The following is an 18,448-nucleotide window of genomic DNA, read 5'->3' on the forward strand; positions in this document are numbered from 1 at the left end:
TCACCCTCATTGCCAGGGATTGGTTGAGCGATGGGGGAATTTGGAAAATCCCTCGCCCGGGCCTCCTCCACCGCCCTGGTTACGACCCTACGGGGAATTTCCCCGGCGTGTTAACGTTCGTTTGCCACGTCATGCCGGCCCGAAGGTTCGGACACGGGATGTCGTGATGTCGTCCCGGGCGTGAAAATCCTGGTAGATTCCGGTAGACGCAACGGGTGAAGCTATTTTTCAAACCCACCCGGTGGGGTGCTTGCTCATAGGGTGGAAAATCCGACAATCGCAGAGGAGGAAACCAAGCAACCAACCCCTTTTTCCGTTGGGCTAGCATTCTCCTGCATGACAAAACGGGTAGGAGTTAGCGAGATGGTGTTGAAAATTCACCTGAATCAAGTGGAAGCACATTGGTAGCCGGGGGAAAGTCAATGATATGAGTAATTTCAATTCAACAAGGGAGTTCCTCCAGGCATTTCCCGGCCCGTTCACACTGTAAAACATTTGTATCTCACTGGAAAACATCAAGCGAGCAGATTCGTTGGAACACATTCGAGTGATCGTTTCGTCATTCGTTCTGCTTGAGCCAACGCTTTCGCAACGTTTGACCATTTCAGGTGAATTTTCCCGACCTTCGACAGAGACCGGCCACAAAATGGCTCACAATTTCGTGCGATTGTTTAATCTCCAGGCACCGAATGAAATTTGTTTGGTGAAATTCTTCGTACCAAGCAAAAGGACGAGCAGTAAAAGTACAGGAGCTGGACTCGATTCGTAGAAGTATGAGGCACTGGGAAATAAATTCTCATTTTCCCACCCGTTGCAAAAGGCAAATCTAAAAAACACAGTGCACATGGAACCGCCTCGGCGGTTGGCGAATAATGGAGAATTTTTAATTTGACGCCCTCGTTTTGCTTTTTAATTTTAGTTTAACTTTTCCATTTCGTGAAGAAAAGTTCGTCGGAAAATAGACGTACACCTACACATGCCGCGCGTGGCTTGCTGCCACTGACGCAGTTCCCTCACTCTATTTTTCTCCTTCTCTCTCTCTCTTCCTCTCTCTATCACTTTTCCATCTTTGTGGCACCCCATCGTCCACAAATCTCGTCATCAATTCGGAAAAAAGGCCTTTCGCCAAGCGGGGGTTGACTCGGACCGAGGGAAAACTCGGCGTCGATTTAGGAATGGGCCCCCCCCGCTTTTCACTTCCACCGCTTCTGGGGCTCCCACGATGGTACGTAAGATAAAACTACGCTATTTCGTCTCATAATCAAAGAAATAAAATTTAATCGTAAAGTAAACACACCGGGGAATCGTTTCCCGGAGGTCCGGCGTTGAAGGGGGGAAGGAGAAAAAAGGGGAAAGACTGCACCCCAAGCAATGGCAGGAAGAATGCTACTGCCTCCTTCCAAGGAGCCCTCAGTTGTGTTCTCACACGCCAAACCCGGAACAGTTTCTTAAGAACCGAAGAACCCAATTTTCAGTGCGTCCCCTTTCATTCCGATTTTCTCCAGCGGGATTTTGGTTTCCCGACGGGATTCCCCCTTGGCAAGCCCGGAACAAAAAAGGGAAGCAGATGGGAGTGCGATAAACATGAACATCGATGCTCATCACGCGAGTTGTTAACACGCCCGGACGCTTGACGGAAAAGTACAATTCGTTCCGTGGAAAGGGGGCTTTCCAGTGGGCATTTGTTTGGGGGAGGAAATTTGATGAGGAAAAACTTGAAAACCCCCACCGCGGTCCCAATCCCCTACTGATCACCCGGCCTTTCTTCCTCCCCTCCTCCCGAACGGTTGACTTTTTCGGGTTGCACAGATTCGGCCCGGAAAAGTTTCGAGTTCCGGCCGATGCGTGCGTGGGGTTTTCCTTTCGCACCTAATTAATCAGCCAACGCCGCCAGCATCCGGAAGGCGTCCAAGATAAATGACTACTCTCCTGCCACGGCTAACGGCTAGCCGAGGTTGTTTAGTTTTCCGTTTAGTTTGCTGCTTCCGAGGAGGGAGCGCTCGTATGCAGAACTGAGCATATTTTAATCAAACGCTTTTCCGGCAATCTTTTTCACCTTCCCTCGTTACTGTCTGGCTGGCCACCGCTGGGACTGGGGCACATAAATTACCTAAATTAAGTGCACCGAGCGAGACACAATGTTTTTTTTCAGTTCCATAGAAGGAATTAATGAAAGTTGTTTTTGGTTTCCAATTTCGGGCAGCAAAAAGAGCATGCAAGTTGCTACAAAAAAATAAAACAGAACTTATTTAACATAATTACGCCACAGTACATATTTCCTACTTAAATACAGACAATTTGAAGTAATCAAGAAAAAAAGTTATCAATTTATTTACACACTTCGATTGAGAATGGCTTCAAAAAAATGTAAGCGAAACGTTTGTGGGTCGTAGGGGAAAATTAAACAAAATAGATTTGGCATGGAATAGTATAAATTAAAGGAAAATCCATTTAATTGAACTTAAGAGACTAAATTTATACAGTAAAATAAAATAATACAAAATATATCAATTAAATCAGTTTTAAGGAGTTTGAATGAAACATTTGTCATTTGCAATGAAAATTAAAATAAAACAAGGATGTGAATAAACTGTAAGGGCTGTAAATAAACTGAAAACAATATTTGGTGCGGCATTTCAAATTAAATTTGAAAACATATATTTCCTAGACTTAAGACATTTAACAAAAATAATTACCAACGCCATCTAAACAAGAGTGTTCGTGCGATTGAAAATGGTTTCAAATAAATTTAAGCGAAACGTTTGTCGTTCACAGGAGAAAATTAAACTTTTTTGTTTTTAATTAAACTGTGCATTGAAGCTTAAGCACAGAACATATCTATTCAATCAAAAGAAAGAGATTAAATTCTTAAAGCAAAATAAATAAAACAAAATATGCTTAATCCATCACCCATTGATTTATTCGATCAATACATTTTTTTAAAAGAATTTAAGTGAAACATTTGTTATTTGGAATGAAAAGTGAAATAAAACAAGGATGTGACACAGTGTTGTGTGAAATAAACCTGAAACCAAATGTTAAATTAAATTTGAAAAAATACATATTCCCTCAACTTAAGACATTTAACAAAATAATTACCAATGCCATCATAAACAGAAGTTCGTTCAATTGAAAATGATTTAAAGAAATGTGAGCGAAACACCTGTCGTTCGCATTCTGAGCTGGCGAAAGCGTACGGTTTCCCAACGAAACTGTTCTCTTCTGCTTCTGCTAGGACAAGAAGTTAAAGAAGAGAAAAAAACGGCCCGGACTTGCTGGAAGCCGGAAACGGTGCTTTCCACAAACCAGCTCGCACCCCTGGAGGAACACTGGACAAACTTTTCCTTCCAGCCCGCTGGCGTGTAATAATCGTCCGTCGGATGCGCTTCCGGAAAATGTCTGACTTTAGGCTTTCAGCAGCCATCGGGGCGCGCGAGTCGCGAGTCCGCGGCCGCCAAACGAGGCGGGATCGAAATTAAAAATGGCCAGTGCCGCAGGAAACGCAAATTGCAAACGCAAAAAACAACACCCATCAGGACCCCGTCGCACCAACGGGTACACTCGATTGGGTCGGAAAATGAACGAACCGGAGGGTACTGAAGACGCGGGGAGAAGAGGAGATCGGGGGAGAGGGGAACGAATTTAATCAACGCGCGGTGTCCCGCGGGGCCCACGAAGTTACTCGATGGTGAAAGTTTCGAAAATGCGGCTAATAATTTCCTCCCGCGGAGAAGGTGCGAGTTCTGATTCATCGGAAAAGTGTCGTCGAAGGCGGGCCGGAGAAGAGGGAGAGAGAAAAAAAGCCGAAACTTTTCCCACCACACCGCCACTGCAGGGTGCGTATGGGGGTGGGGTTAAAATCGGTACTTTAGCTAAGTTTTTCCTCCGAAAAGAACACGAGAGCATGAACAGAAGGTGAAGGAAGAATGCAAGAAACGTTGGTTGTCAGGGTTGATTGGAAAATTGTTTTCTTTCCTCTAGTACTGGTGTGTGTGTGTGTCGAACTGAAAGTTTTCCCCCGTGACTCTAATTGATACGCCAAGCCAACCCCGGAACCGTCACCCGGGTTTCGATATTCCACAAGTGAGCTCACTTAAAAGCTCAAGTTGCAGATTATTTGCCACCAACTGTCACTTTCACAGTTTGTCCGGAACTTTAGTTTGGTCCTGCGGGAAAAAGTCCGCGCTTCGGTGGGAAAAGGAAGTAACGAGTTCCCACGAATCAGTCGAAGAGTTACTGAAAAACACACAGAGTTCCCACCGGGACAATGCCAGCGTATCCGAAATCGATTCCCCTCGGTGCGCAGAAAAACGCTTTCACGCTCCAAGACCTTAAGACCGGAAGATAGGTTAGGGAGTAGTGAAGTAAAGAGACACAAAAAAACACACACACATACACACACACGAACCCCTCTGCCCATTGAATATGCTAATAGAATATTTCTCCGGCTCGAGCACGTACTTCTCGAAGGGCCCTTCTGGAGAGCGGGTCCTAAGTAAATATCGCTCGCCATCATGTTTTCATGAATGGTCGCTCGGTCGTGGAAGGTAGATTACATTTAACGGTCCTCCGGGAGGGTGAGGTCTCTATCCGTCCGGTTTTGGTAGCGCGCTATAAAAACATTCCCCCGTTCGAGGCCATCGGAAACCGGGACTGCTGGGAAAGGGTTTCGCGGCCGCACGGAAGGTGGTCCAAAATTGAGAGGAAAATTATAACCAATGAATCTGGCCAGCCTGTGGTCAGTCCCCGGCAGAGGCGGAAAAAGAAAAAGCTACCCAAACACTCAAGCTGCCGTTGGTCTATGATTTTCCCACCGCACCGCGTTTAGGGCTGGGGGTCCTTGTCGAACGAACGGTTCCCTCCTCGGAGGCGTGTGCCCCCCTCCCCTTCGTCTGCCGTTGAGTGAGCCGTTTTTCATTCTCAACAACCCGCTAAATGGTGCTCGTGAAACGGATACATCTACACGGAGCCGGCGTGAGGATCGAGCGGGTGGACTGTGCTGTGTTCTCCGAAAGCTTTTTACACGCGTTTGAATTTATTGCACCGCAAGGGACCACTAAAAGTACTTCATTTTATCTGCCTTCCTAGTTTACCCCCACCCCCCCTGGAGACCGCCTTTTTCAGTTCCTTTTACCCTCCTTCCCCTCCTCCTTTTACTGACGATGATGATCGTCCGGGAAAGTTTGAGTGTTTGCTTAAACTATTACCCGAAACTGGAACGGGAGGCGAAACTGCCCGTCTAACGTTTTCCTCTCGCAACGCTCGTTCGGCAACAACGAGTTAATGGGTGTTTTTTTATCGCTTCGACACTTTTCACCACTGCGTTTGAGATATGATCGGACGGTTTGTTTTAGTGGTAAGGAAAAGAAAGAACAACGCGATGATGACGCGAGAAGCTGGCACGATAACTGGTCCAACATGGATCACGGGGGAGAATGTTTAACTTGCAAACTTCGGTGTCGGTGGTTGGTTCGAGTTTTAGAATCATTTTCCGGGCGCATCATACGGTGTATGATCTTCTCTTACTTAAATACCATATTCTGCTTTAAAAAGTTAACATTTTTACCAGTGGCGGATTTAACGGTGCGCGGACCGAAGGCCTCGGCCCTGCTCGAGATTTATACTTGGACAAATATTCTATTGAAATAATCAATCTTCTTTGGTGGTCGATAGTTAATAAATTGGAACGGGATCAGTCTTTCAATAATGGGTAATTTTACTGTACCCAACAAAAATTAATGCTAAGAACCAAAACGAAACAAAGAAAGGATGGTCCGGTAACTCAGAGTTGTAATAGAAGAACAACAGCAAAAAAATGTCTTATGATTAATCAATTGGAAACAAGCATGTATTTGCATCAAAGCAACAACATTTTGAAATATATCAAGTTTAGGACTAAAATAATGCATTGAAAAACATAAACAGTTTCATCTAACTGATATCGAGCAATGCGATTTCGACATATCCTGTTGGATGTTGCCAAATATTTGAAAGAGCTGCATACAATTCTAAATAAAACTAGTTATTCCTTCTAAAACGTTATACGTGTTCAAACGAATACTTTATGCGGAATCTAATGGACGAAATAAAATTGCATTATTTTTCCACTTCAAGAAGTCCGCCACAAAACTTATTGATTTTAGATTAAAAATAAAAACTAACGTTGATTGTGTTGAAAAACATATAAACAAGACGAAAATTTTAATAATTATTTACGGTATGACGTAGGAGCCCCGTTTATTTTACCGCTTTGGGCCACAATGAGTGTAAACCCGCCACTGATTTTTGCATCCATTCCCCGAACTGAAATTCCCTTTAATTTATCCAACCGACTTTTCTTTCACGGAATCTTTCATAAAACAAAAACACGCAAACAACAATGTTTTAATTAAAATTTCTTTGAAATATTATTTTTCCAATTTTCACTCCGCAAATAATTTATTGAGCTTCGATTCTCGCCTCGGAGGATGGAGCCTATTGGACCAGGGGCGTTAACACACTACGCGGGGCGCGTCCCACCTTCCCTCCCTACATCCCTCCGCCGGCTTTCTATCAATCCTACCTAACTCCCGGTGCAGGAGAAATCCCCACAAAGTTTAAAAGTCTTCGCTCTTCCAGTCAATGGTTTTTCGTCCGCTCCAAACGCACCCGGGGATGTACGGATAGCTAAAACTATCTTTGCGCACTCGCTCTACACAGTCTAAAAAGGAAAATGCCATAGGGAGTCTTTTAAATCTTTTCGTTACTATGTCCTACCATCGATCACCGGATTTCGTTACACAATTTTTTTTTTTCGTTCTGCTCATGCCTACGAACGCATCTACGAGAGCGAGACAAAACCAGTGCGAACTTGGAATAAGAAACAATCTTCACGTTTTGTTCTTGTAAATATATGTTCGAACTCGTATGTATAATGGTCTAATAATGGGCTAAAGTTTATCCGGAATTTTCATCGTTCGTTAATTTCTCTCGCTTTAAAACCTAATCTCTCAAGTAATTTAACATTCCTCGCGCGATCATCTATCTGCTGGTAGTCTGGTATAAGTAAATCGCTCTATAAACAATCTATCTTTCTATCTCCCCGTCCCCTGGGCCAGTCCGTTCCCAGAAACACCCACAACAGGAGAGTGTTATGTTGAACAAGTGAAACTGTCCGTACGGCTTCGTCCACTTGTCTTGCGGTGAGGCAGAAGAGAAGTCACTTGCAGCAACACCAAAAACACACTGTACGAAGCACTGTACGTCCTTCCAAGTGCACACACACAAAACCCTCATGGGATCGGCCTAGTGGGACACGTCGGCTGGAGCAAGGGCGTGGGAGAAACGGAAAAGGTAAAATCGCACGTAAACCCGACTAGAACCCTTAAACAGCTAATGTGCACACACGCACGCGTGTCTTAACTTTATAGTCGCTTTGTATCTATTTCCGTTCGTGCTCGTCCATTGCTCGGGTTGTGAAGCGTTTGGCTGTCTTTTGCGGGAAAGGACTCTCCTGCCACACATGCCGGGCTATCCTTGGGAAAAACTCACTCGGTTAAACGTCCCTAGCACGGTGACGGTCGAACTAACCCCGATCCGGCAGCTCGCCCGTTGGCGCCTCCAGTCTCAGGTGCGTGTGAATATTATGTGATCTAAATCCTGTCCCCCACTTCAATGTGCCTTCGCTACCCCACGACGCGACGTGGAACGAGCTAAATAGTACGCTATCCTAATAAATTAATCGTTAATAACACAGTCAGTGATTTGTAATCGTCGAGCTTTGTTCGGTAGCATTCACGTTGTTCAGTTATTGTACCGGGCGATGGCGTCGTACCCGGCCGTCCTCCAGCCACGGGTCGACGACGATGGCGAACTGGAGCGCGGTCGGTCTTCAACTGCGCCCCGCCGCCCGCTCGTTCTCCACCGTGTAGTGACACACGCCGATCTTCTTCTGCGGCCCGCGGATCGCTCCGGACAGCTCGGAACCGGCGACGCCACAGCATGGCGCGTGAACCACCGTGCTGCCGGCCGTGCTCGATGTGGTGGAAATCGTTGAAATCTGACTCTTGTACGGTGGCGGTGGTGGCGGGGTTGTAGTCGACGATGGCACCGATGTCGCTGGCGGTGGCACGACGGTCTCCCCCGTGGTGGTGTCAAGCTGGCTCGTACCTTCGACCGCGATGGGCATCTCGTTCACGGACAGTGGGCGGGCAAAGGTGTACCGGATCTCCTCGAGCTTGTGCGCGGGGTTCGGTGAGGCGGAAACGACCGCCGGACCGTTCGCCAGCAGGTCCTGCGACTCGAACAGCTTCATCACGCTCGGCCGATGCACCCGGACGGGCTCGTAGTACTTCAGCCGCTTCTGCTTCAGCTGCTCGATCGCGTCCTGGTAGCTCGGCAGGCCCGACACGATCGTGTAGCTGGGCAGTGACTCCACGTCGTACGGTGGTGGCGTTTCGATGTCCATCGAGGAGAGCGTCTGTGAGCGGGCCGTCAGCACTGTAGGGTGAGGAAAAGGGGAAAAAACACAACCGATTAGTTTCAAGACGTAAGACTGCATGTTCAGGTCCGTTCATTCCCCTCTTTCAAGTGGCAATCATGGGAAGTATGGTCAACAAATACGCCCGAGGAAGGGTGTGCTGTGTGTCAAAATACTATAAATATTATCATCCCCTATCAGTATACATTTATTCCAACGTCCCTGCCTTGTGCACCTTCCCCCCGGTCCAAGTGAATTTGATTAGATTCGATTCGAGTACGTTCCAGAGTTAAAACACACACACACCCCACACCTTTGCAAATCGATCCACATGCCTCCCCTTCGGCAACCTTCGAGTAGCTGAAAGTGTGGCAATTTCCACTCGGATGATGATAGTTTCTTTTCATGCTTCCCACACACATGCGGCAAGTTTTTCCCGTCCAGACGGAGCCACCGTCGGAGGTTTCCGATTGCGTTCGCTTCGGTCAGCACTTGGCGCTTCCGCCGGGTTTTAATCCGATGTAATGTGCACCGCCGCACACACACACATCTGTGTCGTCCAGGCATCAATTTTCTCGGAAGAACTCCGACCCAACCCGGCGGTTGGCGACAAGTGTTGCATCCATTTCGCTTTCGGACTCTCTCGGCAATAATATCTTGGTAAGTGTCCGGCGTCTTTTACGTTACCCTCAACAAAAAGAAAAACCTCACCGTACCGTGTTCCACCCCAGCGCGAAAGATGCAATGAGGCCGGTTTTCTTCTTATAAGATGCGGGTCCGACGGGAAACTTCCCTTTTGCTCCCTTCCCAACCTTCGACCTTTTCAGCTGCCGGATCGATTTCGTGTTCCAAAGAAAGCATCAATCATTCGATGGCCCTTCGGCGGGCGAAATGAAATGATGCCGGGCACACTGTACAGCACCGTGACCCCGGAGGGAGTTTTATGTTATCGGATGCAGAGAAGTTGGCTCCGTTATACCCTATATACGGCCTCGGACATTTAGGCAATTGGCCCCGGCGCTACCGGGCGCAATCGAGCGGCGTCGTGGAGCAGCAAGTTCGGTCATTTTTCATTCCCAACTAAAGAAGACGGCCGGAAAAAAAAAACATGTGACGGGCCGCACACAAAGGGAGCAACTCCATCATCCCTCGTGGGTGCAGGGGTTTGGGGGGTTTGGGGGACGCGAATGCAATTTTTGAAAGCAAAAGAAAAGGAAAAACCCCAGACCGAACCGAACAAAAGGATCTTCCTGACTCGGCCTTCTCCATTTCCCGACGGCAATGTCTGGAGTAGTCTGGAGTGTTTTTGGTTTTTCCAAACCGGAGCGCTGCCCAATGTAGCGCACATCTAATGTCCGGCCGCAAAACGGAGCACGCGGGGTCGGCCCTATTGTGTTCCCATCCCCGGAGCGAATCTAAGCACAAAACCGCCAACCGTTTGTGTGGATAAATGGAACGATATTAATAAGCGACCCGGCGGCTCCGAGGGGGTTGTTTTTCGTGCCCGAGGACGATTTCGCACCCCCCCAATGGGAGGGCGATTTTCGATATTCGCGCCACAGGGAAGGACGAGCCGTTGGAGCTTCTTCCCTAACCTAACTTTTCCCGTCCGTTCGTCGGTTCGTGGTCCGATCGATACCGAAATGGAAATCGATTTTGATGCTTCAACAACAAAACAAATATAAAAAAAACACACGTTTCGATCACCCTCGAATATTTCCTTGGAAACGAGTAAAAAAGCAGGCAGTAGGCCCATTTCTAGACTACTTTTTTTGATTAAATAAAATCCCTTCGCATGTAAAAAAAAAAAGTACAAAACAAGAAAGGGCGCGCACGGAATAGACATTTTAATCAACGTCAGCCACATTCCGAGGGATAGATTTTCCCGTATTTCCTCCGATTCTGTCCATTCCATCAAATCGAATTGATCATCGCCTCGCACCACCACACGTTTCCCTCGCTCAGGCTCATCATTAAGATCCTTTCATGCACAGATTATTTCCAAATTACACGATATTTGTTTCCGCTTACTTTACCCGGGATCTCACCATTTTTCACCCGGCAGCGGGAAATGGGAAAAATCCCGACCCGACCCTCGATCGATCAAGATATCGTTTCGATCGGGTTTTGGGTTGCAACAACCCGTCCCCGGGCCCATTCGAAACCCATCAAACCCAGCGTGCATATAAAGCGATCCATTAATATTCAACAACGGTTGGCAGGCCCGGGGCTGGGCGGGGTGGAAATGAGCGGACACAAATTTTGAAATGGACAAAAACCAATGTATTCCAACTCGTGCAGAGGATCCCCTGCGCGTCATTCATTCAGTCGAAACCCTCATCGATCGCGAGCGCGGACTTCGGAAAAGTCGGCCTCGCGGATAGTTTTTCGCTCCCGGGCAGAACGAAGGGCTGTCCAGGGCCTGACTTCTCGGAAGATATCGATGGTTGCCAGCAACAGGACGAACGGGCTCTTTGTTTGCTGCCGGACTGTTTATTCATTGCGAGCCAAGGGCCCATTCGTTATTCGCTGAACGGGACGGAACCTGACCCGACCTAACCACGCCGGGGTTGCCAGTAGGCCCGGTGAAACCCACGGTCATCATCTAGCGTTCCGCCGATTTGCACCGACCTCCGAACGCCCGGGGTTCGAAGGGTCGTGCCATAAATTGAAAGTTTGATGACGTGACAGTTTGGCCCGAACCCAAAAACCGGCCGGCCCTGGTTACAGCACACCACCGCCAGAGGAGGCCGGTTTTACGATCTCTTCCCCGAAAGATGGTGGTTATGTTGTGATTTGATCCTTTTTTGTCCAGAAAACAAGCCTCGAAGGATACGTAGCGCGAAGCGGAACGGAACGAGGCGGGCTTACACAAGAAAACACAAGACGCTCCAGGGGTCCACGGTCTCCCGGAGAGTCGGTAGGCTTCGCTTTAACCACGGTAAAGTTGGACAACATGTGGAACCGATCATTACGCACGTTCTATCCTCTCGTAAAACACACGTCGACATACTCCGGGACGTGATTATGCGATCAAAACCGAGCCGATGAAAAGGGATAACGATTAGCGGTGCAGTGAAGGATCTGTCGGTTTCAAAAGGATTCGAAAACGAGCAGGTTCGTGTGTACCTGTGTGAGAACACTTGACACAAGCTGCGGGGAAAAACCCTGCACTGGAAAAGACAGACACACGCAATTGGGAAGAAACCTTTTGGCAGCTCAAATGTCGAGCACTCTTCGTAAGAACCTTTCCAAACCGCTTTACTCATTCCTGTCAACACATGTTTCCAATTCCAGCCTCCTTTAGGTTCCATCGAATGCAAGATAACGGCGTTGCTCCGAAGAATATGATTTCAATAGATCAACCCTCGGAGGAAAACAAAACAGCCGAAGAAAAGGTTCCTCAAAAAAAGGGACATCCCCTGGGAAACGGAGAGGAAAGCAGCAAAGAATGTAAAATGAAAAAGGCTGAATAGAAAACCCATTAGATAGTAAACCCTCTACCTCTTTCCCGGTCGTTTTGCGGAAGAATCGGAGCAAGTGTTTGCGGGACAAACACCTCCCGAGAAAGAAACCTTCACTTTTCCCCGGATTCCGGCCGGGAAGGTGACAGGATTATCAAATCAAAGCGAGTCCCCGGAGGGCAAACGCAAAAGAAACACCTTCCCGATACCGAGCGGAGCAGGTTGACAAGCTCAGCAGTCCACAAACAACACCGAAAGCAAAATGAACTAAAGCAGGGGTCGGCAATGTCCGGCCCATCAACTGATTCTACCCGTAATAATATTTTAATGCTTCATACAATTCCTTTTCAATTCTTATCGGATTTGTTCACGATGTCAGGTTTTTAAAGATGATTAATTGTTGAACGAGTAGTTCAATACCAAGTGACTTTCTTGTACACTTTTTGTTAGACCTTTTTTCTATCGTATTTGCATTATTGAACGTTGTAAAATTTCCTACCGTCGTGACGGCAATAATTTGTTTACTTTGCATCCAAAATAGCTACATTCGAGGAATACAATTTTCATATCGATCAGAAAATAATATAAGGCCCAGAATATCTGAAACTTATCGAAACTGAGTTACTTTAGTTATTCAGAGAGAACGCCATTAAAACTAAGATATTTTAAAAAAATGTGTGTACAGGATTAATTTCAAATACAATTTAAACCATCAACTAACAATCAAATAAACCAACCAATATATTGATCAAAATTCAACGAAAATAAGTTTGGAAATGTTTAAAAAAGTTTAACGAAATAAATTCAAATAGATTTGCTTATATCACTATACTATTTATGAAGTTGAAACTCTATTCAAAAGAGTTAAATGTTACTTTGAAAACATTAAATATTCGTTTAAGGCATCCGACCCTCGCTTTTTGTTCTTTTTTAATCTTTTGGCCCTTTTGGGAAAACGTGTGCCGACCCCTGAACTAAAAGTGTGGTAACCGGGAAACAGGGCAGGGGGGAGCCACAGAAGGAGCCTTTTACTTTGGTTGGCAAACAAAAATTGGCATATTTTGTGTGTATCGGAGAGTGTTTCGCCCCCCGGATAGGGAAGGGAGTATGGGGCAGGAAATTGGAGAACTCCATCCAACTTCCACCGGAATGCGGCATCTTGCTGCCGTTGCATTCCATTCCTTAGGCGTGAGAAACTTGGTGAGATCGGAACATGGATGGGAATAAATCGACCAATCAGCCGGAAAGAGGTTGAGAGCAGACAAACTTTGCGGCACGTTCCGTCGAGCGCCTTTCGTTGTGGCGAAGGACCCTCTCTACCTTGACGAGAGGGATAAGTGCATCGAGCAGAACAATCGATGCACAAATGCGTGCAAACATTGTGAAGAACCTACCGAAGCATGCAAGTTCAACGACTTCCTCGACTCCTGATGAGTTGGACGCGTTCGGGGAGCATCATCTTTGATGGCGCTCTCGTTTCACTTCGTGGCAGACACGCCGGGTTCGCCCACAAGCATCCTTGATCACTGGGACGTGAAATTATTCAATCAATAGAGCGGTCTCGAGCATGCCAGGCGGAAACTTTTAACATCGGCAGCACTTCAAGTTCGCCTTCACCAAGACGTCTGACAAGGAACAAGGACGTGCCACACAATCCAACGGTGGTCCAAGGTCGGGTAGGGGGATCGGGTTCCACAACCCGGGAAGCCAGTAAGGTGGTCTCGAGTGGTTCCGCACGACAATGGCAACGTCTAATTACAGGATGTTGTTCCACGCCGGAGGGAAGCCTTTCGGAGACGTCACGGACGACATATTCGTCACAGTCTTCTTCCTCCCCCCCCACCCCGAATACCTTCCGGCTGCTTTTTATCCCTTTCTTCCGGTGTCGATTGCGGGGGAAATGCTTCCCCGAGAGCTACCTTACCTTAGTTTTACGCTGGTTTTACCGAGTTCACCGGGAACGTTGCAGGTGGTTCTCAAATTTCCAATTTCAAAGCCTTTCCTCCTCCGAGAGTACATGTCGTGTTGCGGCACGAGGAGTTCCGCTTCCCCCGGGTGATTCATCCGGCCCTGACAATGAAGACATTTGGCCCATGGGGAGGGGGGGCTTGGGACGACGGGCAGGCGGGCGGGGTAACATCGCCAAAAGCGTCAGAATCAGAGAACCCTGCCAGAAACAGAGCCGTACGCAATTCATCTTCTCCTGCTGTCCCCGCTGTCCTCAGACCCCGCCTCCAGTCCCCAGAATTCATAATCCCGAAACCTGCCCGATCTCATCTCAATCACAGCGGCATACATCCACATTCATAGTCATCTTCCTCTTCTCCTGCTGCGTCAGGTTTTTGGGCAATGTTACCAATTTTTTATTCCATTTCGAATGGAAAATAGTTCTACATGGTTCTACCCTCCCCAGGCAGGGGGACAGTAGTGGCAACCGGGTACCCTGCGGGGCGGGGAAAATGGCAGAATATTTATCGTCCCTTTCGCATCTAATCCCAAACGAATCGCGAACCGATCGGTAATTCTCGGGAGTTGAGTTGAGTCGCTGGGGGGTGTACCGACCACCCGGAGGTGAAGGAGGGGAGTTTTCTTTCACGGTCTGGCAAGGGGGGGAAAGGAAACGGGATCCATAAACCGGAATCTTACCGAGCCGGGGTGTGGGAGTTCGGTTGGAAAATAAAAGAAAATCCCATATCCCACCTAAAATCGGAGACCGACCGTAGGCCCGGAATGACAATGACGGTATGATAAAAGGGCGAAATCTTGCATTCACGCAGGGAAAAACGAACAACACACGCACACCCACACATACAAATGGGACAAAAACGACAGACAGGCTAGGGAAGCGGGGGAGGGAAAACTCACTGGTGACTCCCGGAGATTGGTATATGCCGGAGTAATGGATTTCGATTCCATTCGGATCTCGGGCTTGGTTGATTCCACGTCGATATTTATTTTATGAAGTTTTTCTTGTTTTCCCTTTCGTCTTCTTTTCCGGTGAGTCCAGGACATTTCGTTTTTTTTTCGCATTCGTTCTATATCTTGTCGAATTTCGAGCCATCATTCGCAAAACTCGATCCTTACGGCTGGAGCCGGATGATTTCGCTGGTTTTTCACCCACCGACCCCAAATCTCCACCCATCCGCCTTCGTCGGGCGGGGAAAACCCCGGGTTGGAAATGCAAGTTTCTTTTATTCTCCCATGCGCCGGAAAGCAGGAGAACGACATCGGAGCATGTTTGGTTTTTTTTCTTTTCATTCTTATCCCCGTTAGGCGAAAATGGATTGTAAACAAATTTCCCTACCAATTCGAAGCAGCACCAGCGTCATTCGAACGACGAGGCCGACGACGAAGGACACGGTAAGCCTTCGCCGGAGAACATTTTCCCGAACTTTTCTCACCCACTTTTTATCTCCTCCAGACCGGAGGCTTCGAACGCAGTGTCTGGTGATCGCGTATTTTGTTGTTGCAGGGTGATCAGGGGCAATAAATTCCATCTGAATCGAGATAACATTGATTGAGACAGTATGGTCGAAGGGCATAAACCTTTGAAAAAGACTTTAATGATCATGACTTTATCTAATTGTATCACGGTTTAGCGATATAGATGAGAGAAAACACATATTTGAAATTAAAAAATGTTTTATTTTAATTTTGACACCAACTAAGGCGTTGACATTTGAGCATATTTAAAATTTGCGAAAAGAAAAATTCATAGAGCAGAAATATAAAAACCCGTATGATTTCAATGAACATGTTTTAAAACGCCATGTTCAATGGTACAAAGAACTGTTAAATGTGTCAACTTCTTCAGAGTGTACAAATACTTTTGAAACCGCACAAATAAATTCTAAAACCATTTAACAGTCTCAATTTGTTTACCTTAATTAAACACAAAGTTGGTGAAGATGGACACAAGTAGAAAAAAAAAAATTTTATCACTGTTTTGAGTTGTTTTAATCGTCAGGATATTTTTGTTTACATATTAAAATTGGTTCATCGAACGTGCTGTCAAAATTCCCGCTAGACATTTCCTAACGGTTACCCTCAAAACTCTTCAGCGCGTACAAAAAACTCCCAATTTTTGTATGGGCCGAAGTCGGCTGAAAAAAAATCAGGAGATTTTTCAAGCTTTCGAGCAGTTTTTCGGGTAGAATTGCTGTTTCGAGCAGAATCGAATTTATGTAACTTTCTTAAAACAAAAACAACAGAAAGTTAATGAATGTATCTTCATGTTTGAAATAATTTAAGTCTTGTAATAAAAATGTTGAAAAAGTACAAGTACCTGATTCTGCCCTCTTATCATAAACACCCAAAACGGTCCATTTTGCCCCAAGCAACCCTACCCAGTGCTTTTCAATTTCTCTCTCCCGGTTTGGCACGTCAATGTGAAATGAATTTTCATCGAAATGCATTCTCGCCTTTCCCGGCTCTACAGCCCAACACGGCTCAGGAAACTCTCGACATCGATGTAAATGGCATTCCTGTTTCGCTCCTCTTTTTTTTTCGTCAGAAACGAATGCGGGGCGGCTTGAGAAGCGAAAAAACTTCCATCCAATCCTGCGCGAAACCGGGTGAGATCTATCCATGGAGCAAGTCGTACCGCAAGAAAAACTGTAGCAGAGAGGGGGAATGGGGAGGCAGCAACAGTCATGAAGATTAATGGTGTCTATTGCTCAAAACCTGAGCAATTTCTGTTTCCTCCAATTGCTTCGCGTTGGCGAGGGAGGGAAACTTTATCCTTCAATTTTGCGATAAGCTGCGTCCCGGTTGATTCTTTTCCACAGAACGACTTTGCCTTGATCATCTTTGGAGGTCTGGAGCGTCATTGGTGACGACATTGAGACGGGCCGAACTTGGGACACGGGGGACTGTGATTCATCATGGCAATAATAATCTTCCGAGCAAATAAATGGTCAGCCAATTATCGTGTCTTCCGTCCGTGAAAGCAAACTATCCTTCGTGCATATTGAAATTCCATTCCCCTCTCCCCACCGAGACACCGAGTTTGGATTGTTGGATCACTTCCAAGCTTTAGGGAGGAAATGGAAAATGGACAAGTTTGTATGCGTGTTCTACGACCTGCACACGGCCTCCTGCCCTAATGGATTGTTTGACTCATTGATTTGCATATCACATCCGCCGGTGGACCCTTCGCGAAAGACCACACACGCACGCCACATGGCCGCCTTGGTCGGAAGTGTCATAGAATAGTTTGACCTGACCACCCATTCCACACCGGAGACCCACGACTCCTCCTCCTACCTCCCAAGTCTAAGACTAATAGTTAAGGCGAGCACATTAAGGCTCAACCGTTCCGGGGATTTTCCCATGCCACCGTTTAAAACCGATCCTTCCCACCCCGCCCCCCTATCAGGGTAGCGCTTTTAGTTAATGTATCTAATCTAAATTGTCTCTCCGCTCGGTTGCGTTTAATTTCCTGCCTTACATTTGCATGCACGCGGTCACAACAACCCACAGGCAGGCTGAACTTATTTGTGACCCTTCCCAGGAGTGATTATTGGACATCAGTCCTTCTGTCCCTCCAAGTGGACAACTTCCGACATTAGTCCACACGGCGAACTCCAGGAGAACTAAAGTCGTCCTGAGCGGGAACTTAAGTGTTTCATTTGTGTCCACATCAACTGTCTTTTCTCCAGCAATCCATTAGTCTACTGCCCTTTATTTTTTCGTTTTCTAGCCGTACGCATTCACAAGGATCCCATTCCGGAGCCCCCTACCTACCCCCCACTTCACCGTAATGCTTCACGGAGCGGTCCGGAAAACTTTACCGGTTGTGAAGTTTTCCCCGGGACCAGTTGCTCAACACGACCAACGTGGTCTGGGTTCCCCGAGGGGGGGGGGGGGGGGGGGGGGGGGGGGGGACCGACAAGGAATTAGGGGAGCGAGGCCACCATAACACATCGTTTCACTCAACCTCAGGGACTCCGGGAAGGAGTCGCTTTAGGTTTCATTAATTGAAAATTTATAAGCCCATACACTTGGAAACAACATCGCAACAAGCGTTCAGCGAATAAACACTCCGAACATGGGGAACACTCCGGAACGGCAGGCATGCAACCCGAAAACATAACCTCAACTGTAAACACGCACACGATGTGCGGGTGTGCGTGTGTGTGTGTGTGTGCGTGCTAAAAATATAATGAGAAGTGAACGACGTCCCAACCCGGAAGCCATAAATCGCGCCCGTGATCGGAACGCGTAGGTGCCTCGTCGGTTCCTTGAAGGATATGAAATATATTTTGCAACACTCTGACGTCATCCCTGCGTCATTGTTGCGTTTTTTCCCGGGGAAAGAGGAAAAGACTGCACGCACAACTTAACTTCCGGACTACAAAAATATCCCAAACCTACTTAAAATAGGACGAAGGCAAAAGGTAACTTAATAACTTATTTCATCCGCACGGATGGAAGGAAGAAGGATTCGATTTCCTTCCCGTAAATTCTGCCCTCTCTTCTCCCCTCCCTCCCTTTCCCGGGGGTTTGCGTGCGATCGAGGATCAAA

General features: G+C 47.0%; 1 protein-coding gene across 1 annotated transcript in view; it reads right to left on the reverse strand.

Moving 5' to 3' along the window:
- Nucleotides 1-6,752: 6,752 nt before the first annotated feature.
- LOC131261054 (protein commissureless 2 homolog) overlaps nucleotides 6,753-18,448 on the reverse strand; it is a 59,360-nt gene continuing 47,664 nt past the window's right edge. Inside the window, exon 2 of the mRNA XM_058262950.1 lies at nucleotides 6,753-8,478. Coding sequence (XP_058118933.1) covers nucleotides 7,871-8,478 — 608 coding nt within the window. The 3' untranslated portion in view covers nucleotides 6,753-7,870. The remainder of the gene's footprint in view (nucleotides 8,479-18,448) is intronic.

This window comes from Anopheles coustani, chromosome 3 (genome assembly GCF_943734705.1).
Source record: "Anopheles coustani chromosome 3, idAnoCousDA_361_x.2, whole genome shotgun sequence".
Classification (NCBI taxonomy): domain Eukaryota; kingdom Metazoa; phylum Arthropoda; class Insecta; order Diptera; family Culicidae; genus Anopheles; species Anopheles coustani.